General features: G+C 52.8%; 1 protein-coding gene across 2 annotated transcripts in view; it reads left to right on the top strand.

Moving 5' to 3' along the window:
* The window catches only part of LOC144945953 (uncharacterized), a 20,342-nt gene extending 12,717 nt beyond the window's left edge, over positions 1-7,625 (top strand). For both annotated transcript variants that reach the window (XM_078874622.1, XM_078874621.1), the window contains exons 6-8: positions 1,642-1,813; positions 2,206-2,778; positions 3,890-7,625. In XM_078874622.1, coding sequence (XP_078730748.1) covers positions 1,642-1,813; positions 2,206-2,767 — 734 coding nt within the window. In that variant the 3' untranslated portion in view covers positions 2,768-2,778; positions 3,890-7,625. The remainder of the gene's footprint in view (positions 1-1,641; positions 1,814-2,205; positions 2,779-3,889) is intronic.
* Positions 7,626-9,881: the final 2,256 nt, after the last annotated feature.

Below are 9,881 nucleotides of genomic sequence, written 5' to 3'. Positions count from 1 at the left end.
AATGACTCAATTGGGATTACACTTGGCAGCATTCACCACCCCCACCCCCCGTACTGCGAACACATGGCAGTAAGACGATGAGTCTTGAGACTCATTGAGGCCTTCCTGCGTAAACCACCGTTATGGTAATTCTAAGAATATGTGGCAATGGGCTGATGTGGGACGGGAGGACCTGAAGCCAAATGGAGTTGCTAATGGCTGGGACCAGTCAGGACAAGATTGGCCTCCCTCTGGCGGCAACTCGTGGAAAGCATTCGTGAGCAGCTGGTTGCAGATGCCCTCCAGCAGTGAGTTGGCACGGTGGGAGGGGGCGGGTGCGAGTGGTGAATGCGCCAGTCATCCACGTCAATTAACCTGTAACACCTTGCTCTGTCCCCACGAGCTGCCAGTGAGCTTTTGCTTTGTTGCGTGGTCTCAAAGTGCACCTAGCCTGGCACACAAGTATTGATCACATTACTGCTAATTGACAAAAAAATTAAGGATAATTTAACCCGATGTTGTCGGCTTCAATGTAATGAGACGGAGTATTTGTTTGGGAACTCGTGGAGCTGAGCAACTCGTTACGATGTCACATGGTCTAAGAGTGCACCTAGCCTGGCACAGAAGTATTGATGACATTACAGCGAATTAAAAAATATAAAATTTTCCCCAATGTTAACGGCGTCTAATGTAATGAGGCGAAGTATTCGTTGTGAATCTTCGCGGAGCAGAGAGCAACCCTTGGAAAATATCATGGCCCATGGATATCGCAGAACTAATTCTGAGGTCGCTTCCCAGTGACCTTTGATCCACGCAGTAATAGGCAACAGTGACCCACCTTCTCTGCCACCGGGACTAATGTTCGTCGCGTGACGGTCAAACAGATTCCTATTTCATCCCCAGAGCCGATATATTTTAGCGCAGTCAGTTGATGGTCTCAGCCCGGTTACCAGTGACTGAACATCATCATTGTCATCATCGGCCGTGATCAATCCACTGCTGGATTAAGGTTACCCTAAGCCGTGGCCATCTCTCATGGATTTCAATGTAATAATCACCCCCAGCACCTGTGCACGAGCTGATTTCATTGCTCCATGTTGAGATAAATCCTCTCGGACGCAGTCCTTTCCTTGGCTTCTACTCCAACATTCTTGACCTTCGGCCGCGACGTGACCCGCCCTAACCCACCCAATTTTCATATTTCCAGTTAATTACGCAATTAACCTGTTAATGTCTGATAATGATCAATGTGTTCTTCTCTCTGTCTCTCAGCGTAATTACGAGCATGCATCGAGAGGCTGAACGTCAGCGCTATTTAACCCTTTCCCGTTCAGTTTTTCTTCCGGAACAGGAATAAAAACTGTTAAATAAAATAACTTTATTGGTACCGAGGCTCCCACATTGCCACGTGGCATAGTTTGGCTCCAGCTATCGTGTAGTGTGGTGGTGTGGTCGTGTGGCTACGGTTCTCTGCGGTGAGTACAATGTCTATAAAAACAACAGCGCTCGCCTCTCTAAATAAAATCAACACTGGACCGCTTGTGCATTCTGAGATTCACGGGTGAACGGGATCCATCCAGCAACTCGCAGACGTCTCGGAACGAAAGAGAGTTAAATGACAAAGCGGTGGCCGCTGTTACCGTGTGCCGGACGCGTGGACAGGCGTGAGCTCTGCTTCTTCTCTGGACTCCCTGCTCGTGGTCGTGATCAACTCGCTGTGCTACTGCCGTCTCGCGGCGCCAGCGCGGCCGCCCTCGCAGGTCGGCGCCGCCCCACCCGGCCACTCCGGCCACCCTGACCACTGGCCCTTCGTCGTCACGGAGGACGACATCAGGCGAGTGAGAGCGCTCGGCGGCTTGTACCGTTGCGTCCGCGCGTCCGCGTAGCGTTGTTCAGGCGCGGTGCCCGTGGGCAGGGATGCTCAACCTGCAACAACGTAATTACGGCTACTTAAGGGCATTGTTAATGAGGCTCCTACGTTTCACTTTGATTGCTCGGTAAACTATTAATCGATTAATCCAATTTGCCTGCGGAGCGGCGCTCTGGTTCCTCGGAGAATACGCGAGCCCTGTAGATGGCGCTGCCAGGCCGATGTATGCACTCCGCCGCCAGCGTTCACCGCTTTCCTCGTGGGTTGAAGGCGGGCACGGGGGCGCCTCGCCGACGGGGCTATCGGCTCCCCGGCGCATCGACGTAACTTTACGCCCCCGATGTTGTGCACGGCAGGCAGCAGGAGGAGCGGGTGAAGCAGGCACGGCGCCGCCTGGAGCGGGCGCTCGTGGCCGACTCGTTCGCCGCCATCACCGTGGCCGTCAACACCGTGGCCGTCAACACCGCCGCCGCCGCGCTTCCCGCCGTGCCGGCCGGCGCTCTGGCCGTCCCCACGTTCGCTTACCCTGTGGTCTTATCGGTCGCTCACCCGGTCGCCAACGTCGGTAACTGGACGGGCAAAGCCGCGGGCGCCACCGTCGCCACCACTCTCCCGCGTTTGTCCGTCCTGCCGGCCGCCACGCCCGTCGCGGCTCCCGTGGGCCTTCCCGGCGCTGCCACCTCCCGCGGTTCCTTGTCGTTGGCGCCCGTCGCCAAGACCCTGACGGTCGCCTCCGCGCTCCCTGGTGCCACCGGTCACAGGGCAGATCAAATCATCGTCCCCGTCACGCCGTGTCTCATTTCTCAAGTCACCGCCGTTTCTTCCGTGTCTTCTGCCATCTTCCCTACCGTGACCTTCACCTCCGCCATGGTCACGCCGTCGATCAACAACTGCAAGAATTCTGCCTCCAAGGCGTAGGGGAGATGCCGGTGAGCGTCCGGTCATAGCGTTGCCCGACACCTTTCATTGCAGACGTGTGCTATCGCAGTAATCCTGTGTTGAAAGTTGCGGTCATAAATTGCACCGTTTTCGATGACTGCAAGTCTCCCGATTGAGAAGGCAAAAGGTGTTCTGTAAATACAGGTAGTCCTCTACTTACGATGGAGATGCGTTACAACGACCCCATTGTAAGTCAAAAATATCGTAAGTCGAAGATGGCCTAGCCTATCCAGGAGTCTTAAAGAATGGTGATAATGTAGCAAAACAGAGCAATTTATAGTACCGTACTGTATAAACTATATACTGTATGTATTTATTCATTACAATACTGTATTGCACAGTAAAATGTAAAGTTAAAAAAGCAAGGTAAATTCTTAGCCTACCTATATGAACTGAAATTTAATTGAAAGTTTTTTTCAGGAAACAATCCTATCTGCTATAAAAACTTTTAACATGCATTGAACGTATCGTATCGTGCTAACCTAAAAATGAAATAGCTAAAGCTACGTATCGTACATGCACTGAACGTATCGTAACGTATCATTGTACTGTACTCACCAAGATTCTGTCCGTCGTCTGCACACTTGAACGATGTTAGGTTGTTGTTGATGGTAATTTTGTCGTATCGCCATCGTAAGATCGAAATATCGTAAGTCGGACCATCGTAACTCGGGGACTACCTGTACATCAGCGGGGGTGGGGGGGCTGTTCGATCGTTTTGAGAATGAGATATTAAATGAGGAATGGCAAATCTCCATTCGCGTTTAGAGACTTGCTTTTGACGTAATAATAACCACGATTTATAAAGCCCACGCGTCTCAACAATAGGATGCGACGTTCGATCGAGAATTCGGATGGGCCACCGACTTTTAACGCTGCTGCTCTTATAAATCGGCGATGCTCGTGAGGTTTCAAACGGTGAGGTGAGCTGACCTCTTTGTGCCTCGTGCTCAAGTTTGTGACCACCTGTATTTTTCTTTGCGGAGGAGACGAGTTGCGTGTGATGCTTGTGCATTAACTGGCAATTGCGGTGCTCGCGTGAGCGGTACTTAAAGTCTATATTTGTTCTCCCCGCCCCTCCCCCCTGTCTCCCTTTCTCAGCCTGAGAAATTCTGCGCGTGCCAAGCGGCGATGGAGCGGGGGCTGGAGAGACGCGAAAGCGAGAAAAAGCCATCGACTTGCACACAAAGGACAATTTTCTCCCTTGCCCTCCCCCCATTTTGGTCGGCAATTTGCTCAAATCGCCGGGTTCCTTCGCGACGCCAGCAGGCGCCCGCTCGCGCGCCTGCTGCGATCTCCACCCAACCCTCGAGGGGGGAGTGGGGGGAATCCTAGCGCCTGGCGCAGCGCCAGGAGACGGAGGGAGAGAAAGTTGCACCACCCACAGATGCAGGAGGCCGTTGCAGTTTGCAGCTTGCATGCTGCCACTCGCAGGTAATGCACAGGTGTCGGACAGGCATAATGGATCTAAAAAAAAAAAACCCTGTGCTCTATTTCACGCCTACTTGATGACTCGTGTTGGGTACCTCCTGATGTCTCACATTTTGTGGGGGGTGGGGGGTTGAAGCGGTGGGGAGGGGGGGGTGTAAATGGTTAAGATTTTGTTGATATGATCCTGCGGGTGGAATCCGATTTAGGTTTTTTGGACTCTTGTTCAGAGTTTTACGCGAACCGCAAAGGTAGAGTTACATCTCCTCCCCTCCTCGCGAGTCTGCGGGCAATCGTCGGTGAAAATAAGCAAGGCATTTGCACGCTAGGTTTCTGTGTAATCGCTGCGGGTTCCAAAATGCGCCGTGCCATTGTGAGAACCAGTTGCGTAACCACTAAGCACAAAAAAAAAACAATTTGGGATAACTATCTCTGGCATCTTTCCCAAGTGGAGCGAAGCGTAAAGCCCTCGCTGGCTAAAAGCGTCTCGTGCGGCGGCAGAGCGCTGGCGTTAGCAACCAACGGCGCAGCTTTCGCGCCGCGCACGTGAGATTCATCGCCGGGTGCCGCCGCCGTTATGGTCGATGGCGGTTTTGTTGTTGTTAGAGGACTGACAGCGATAGCCCGGGCGTCAGCGGTGCGTTCCGCTTCTGACGGGGGCATATCGGACGGCACGGAAGGTGATTAGGTGCGGCGGAGAGGCGTTGCGCGCGTGGGGAAAAGAACGACGGGATGTTACAGCGATATTGTCTGTGTTGTTCGAGTTCAAATAGAGCACAGCTCCAAACTTCACTTAACGCACCGCCCCCCCCCCCGCTCCTGTCGCTCGCATTGCTTCCCCAGTGCGGCGTTGAGGCCTGAACTTTCCTTGACCGATGTAGTTGAATGGCACTTATACATTACGATGTTTTCTATTGGGATCTTTGCAACGCAATCCGTTTGTATCTTGATTTGAAGTTTTCGTGACTGCAGGAATCCACGCTCTTTGGTTCTTTCGGTAAAGTCACGTAGATGGGAAAAAATAATAAAATAACACGACGTTTCGGTCGCAACACAAGCGTCCGTCATCACCCGATGACCTGATGACGGACGCTTGAGACAAACGTAGACACGTGGAATAATAATCATCCGTAAATTATAATTTTTTCTATCCTACGTTACTTTACCAAAAGAAGCAGAGAGTATAATCCGTTTGTACTTTGCGGAATCAGTTGAAAGAGTGGCATACTATGGACCAAGAACTTATTATACTCGTCATACCGATAGCAATTGTGTATTTAAATACAGAACCCTCCGTGTTGCGTACTATAGAGACTATATATATATGATGTGGGTGTTTTCAAAGTACTTTATTTGTATACGTCGGTCATGTTTTGTGAACGTTTTGCGTTTTATGCACAACGGTAGTGGCTTGGTGTAAATGGAAGCTTGTAAACGGCCAACGTTTTTTGAGCACAGGTGGTGAATCTGTAAATACGGAAGTTGCGTATAAATATGTGTGCGTGTGTATATAAGTTTAAATGGCCGTGCGGTGCACTTAGATGTGGCAGTAGTATGCACACCACGTGTTTATATTTGCGATCGGGGGATCCGAGGTCTGTCGTCGTCGCGGTTGAGCATAACTGCAGGCAGTCGTTAGCGCTGTGCACAAAATCGGCCCCCAATTGACAAAAGCGTGTTAGACACTTGGTAAACACACATGAGAGTATTAGTTTATTTTTGTTCCAGCACTGCAAGCGTTTGTGTGTAAATCCTCAATTGTGTTACATTTTGTATGGGCACATGATGAGACGAACGTAGACACGTGGATGGCCGTTAGACATTTTTTCGCGATAATTGTGACCTCTGTATGAGGCTCAGCTCTAGGTATAAATAGAGCAGAGGGCATTTCTGTTTTGGGCTATTGCAATGTTCCTTGATGAGTTGATCGCAGCTTTACTGGTACGCACAGAAACAATTTGCGATGCTTAGTATGCAGGAAACCCTTCCTGTGGTCTGACATACCCATCGCCGAACTGCACATCATCAAATCATAGCTATAAATACATTCTGAGAAACATATTTTTTTTTTTACATTGGTATGGGTGAGTCATTTATCTGCGGCGCTATTTCCAAACGACGTTTACATGGTGCGTGTGGGTGCTGCTCGTTTCGTAACGCTGCTAAGCGCTCGACACGGCTGCTCGTTTTCAATTGTTGTCCACTCGTGTTCTATAACGCCAGCCGCTTGCCGACGACGTGCCAGCACGCGCAGTGCCGTGTGAGAGAGCCCACCAGCCGTGCTTACTCTGGGTTCAGTGGCGAGCGTTTAAAACACAAACCTCCTCTGCGCTTCTTGTCGGCATCTCCTGCACGTGATTGGGGGGGGGTAGCAGCTGTGCTTTTACCCCCGGCGTGAGTGATTTCTGCCCTGCTAGGACCAGTTCCAATCCCGATGTGAGCTTTGAACGATAGCTGCGTTTACTTTTTTTTCAATTAATGATCAACGTCTTGTGGGGTTCCACGAGTTTCTGCGATGAGCGCGGCTGGACTCGGTGATCGGCGCACGATATCAAATGTCCAAGCGTCTCGTACCTCGTCTGACGACGCGCGCACATCCCCGCCGCGGATTAATTACGGAGGGGGGTGCGGGGGGGGGGCGGTGACGCTCCCCCCTCGATCGGCGGGTCAATGAACCGGCTTCCTCCTTCGGGTTGGGAGCGACGGCGCCCACCCAGCCAGCGCACGCGGTCGCGGAAGCGTTAAATATTTAAGTGCTCGGATTTGTGGTGCAATTCGCCCTTCCACTGGCGGCATTGCGAGACCCCCCCCCCCGCCCCCCGTAGGGGAAAGCCGCTTTGTTTTATATTCCGAGCCCCGCCGTTTTGTGCGCGGCCACAGCGGGTTCAGAGAGTGCAGGCGGCGTGTGTTGCGGGTGATGCCCCACTGATGGCTCCCACCGCACCGTGGGTGCTGCTGCACCGTTGTTGCCTGCGATGGAAATTCGCTGGGAAGCGCCCCCAGCCCCCCCCTCATCGGCTTCTCACGTTGCGTGCTTTCCCAATGTGGGCGGTGGGTGGCAGCCGGTTTGGTTAATTATTTTATTTGTCAGCAAAACGGTGGGGAAAAAATACGACGTGGATTTTTAATCCTGGCCCAGCCTCGCTTTGTCTTGCGCGGTGCATGAAGTGTAACGTTGTCCCGTTGTTTTTTTTTTTGTACAGCAAAATTGTTATTTGCAAATGCAAATGTGAAGGCCATATTTAATGGACTGGTTTGCCCAGTTTGTTGTCTAACGTGATGCGGGTTGGTTTTTTTTCTCTCTCAGTACAGTACTCGTTTGTGTTTGACTCGTTTTCGTAAATGGACGGCTAATGATCCCGTGTCTAGTAATGTTTACCGAATAAAAGACAAACAGCCCTGTACATAATCCTGTAATACATTGTGCACTTTGAGAACTTTCGCTTGTTGCCGTGGTTGTGTTTGTGTCGCTCGTTTGGCCCGGCCTCGATCAATTCCCCTCCTCGTTGACTGCGGTCCCTTATCACAGAAAGAGCCCCCACTTAGGACTTCGCCTCAGGCACCTCAACCCCGAGAATCTAAAAACACACAACGCCGGGTGACGCGGGAGGAATGGGCAACGCACTGTAGTAGGAACAACGAGCCCGGGTCCCTTTGCTCGGCACTGCGATCCGCTGCTTTGTCCGTCGCCTTCGCGATGAGAGGCGCTCGCAAGGCGAGTAAACGAACACCACTTGAGTTTCGATTTAAAGCTTTCGTGACTGCAGGGATTCATCTTCTTGGTTATTTCGGTAAAGTCACAAAGAAGGGAAATAATAAAATAAGAGACAGCGTCTCCCCGACAGACCTGGTCTTCACCTGAGGACGGCTGCTTGCGTTGTGGCCGAAACGTCGTGAGAATTATTTTATTATGTTTTATTTTTATTATTTTATTATTTCCCTTTTATGTGACTTTACCGAAAGAACCAAGAAGATGAACACCACTTGAGTTTGTGTTTTAGCAGCCGTGCTGTGTCGCTGCCCAAGAAGCTCCCGGCACCTGCGGCGAAACCGTCGGGCGACGGTGCCCGACAATCGGCGAGCGAGCCCGACAACATGTCGGCCGGAGTTGTGGACTAAAGAACATTCGGGAAGGCCAGGGCTGCCCTCGGCTTCTCTGGGGGCAGCGATGCCGCGTGGTGCCCCCCTCTCTTACATTCCACCAGCCCCAGGCACGGGGTGGGGGGACGGGGACTCTTTTGTGTGAGGCCCCGGGGAAAATTGCCCTTTTGCCCTCGGCCCTTCCTGCCGGCCCGCAACCTCTCGGCAGCGGAGTGCTGGTCACAGGGGTCTGATTACGGCGAGTGCATCTCCGTGCGAGCACGAAAGCAGCGGCAATGTCGTCTACCGTGACCCTGCCGCACTCGTAATGGGCTACGGTTTTTAAGAAAAATTGTCATCGGGTCGAGTTTTACATATTGATTGGAACCGGCACCCCCTCGAGAACGCGGCGAGTCGATTAACCCGCGCCATGGCGAGCGTAAAAGAGCCGGAATATTAACAATGTAAAGCAGCAGCAGCAGCAACAACAACAACAAAATCCCACTCCAACCTTCTTCCATTAGCTCTCGTGCGGCGCGGAGAGGGAGATTAACCGTACCGGAATAACTCCGCGGTGCAGTGGATGATGCGGATCCATTGCGCGTATCGAGTGCCTTTCGGGCAAATTGCCCGGCCACGAACGAGCGTGGGGCCGCGCGCGCACGAGCGCAGTCGCCCATTCTCTCGCGGGAGCGTGGCGGCCTCGCCGCTCTATTTCTGTGGTGCGACGGCGCGCGCGGGGACCTTGCGGGACAGCCGCGAGGATCGAAGCAGCAGCGCCGGGGCGTTCTCGCGGTGCCGTTTCCTGTGCGGGGGTCGCGGAGGTCAGGGCGCCGTGACATGACCTCCCCCAGCCTCCACCACCACCACCACTCCCCGCAGTAGTCGCCGCTCCGGGCACCCTGCCGATGTCGCTGGGCGCGGGCGAAGGAGGTTCGGGGAGGAGACCGGCGGATGTCCCATTCGCGCGATCGAATTGGCCGTCAGTTTCGGAGTGGTACCTCCGTGTTCATCATTGAGGCTCGGAGAGCCGGAGTCGGGCTCCCCACTGGCTTCAGTGTTTATCTCACGAGGCGCACTGAGCAAACTCGGGTTTCCCATATGGCTCATTGTTGATCATTGGGACTCAGAGCCAGGCTATGGTTGCCATAGGGTGCATTGCTAGCTTCAGAGGCTCACGGAGCAGACTTAGATTCCCAGAGTGCAGTGTTAATCACAGGCTCGTAGGGCCAGATTATGGCTCTCATAGGGTTCAATATTAATCATAGGCTCATAGAGCAAAACTCGGGCTCCCCATAGGGTTCAGCTGGGTTCAGCAGCAGCCGGGGGAGACTGGCGGAGCGATATTTCCTGGCCGACGTCCATCCGTGCGATGGAATTGGCCGGCGGCGTGGAAGTGGTCGCCGCCTTTGTGCTGTGTGAATTGGCTGAAAGTGAGGCGGCGAGAGAGCTTAGCGCAGTGCTTTCTTAACCTGGGGGTGCGAGATGAGATGCACTTTGTGAGAACCAAAGGGGGGGGGGGGGGGTGCAGACTGCAGTAAAGGTTCAGGACCACTGGTTTAGCAGAAGCTTGTATTCATGTAAT

Source organism: Lampetra fluviatilis, chromosome 39 (assembly GCF_964198595.1).
Source record: "Lampetra fluviatilis chromosome 39, kcLamFluv1.1, whole genome shotgun sequence".
NCBI classification, from domain to species: Eukaryota; Metazoa; Chordata; class Hyperoartia; order Petromyzontiformes; family Petromyzontidae; genus Lampetra; species Lampetra fluviatilis.
This window is presented reverse-complemented; position numbering and strand designations above follow the sequence as displayed.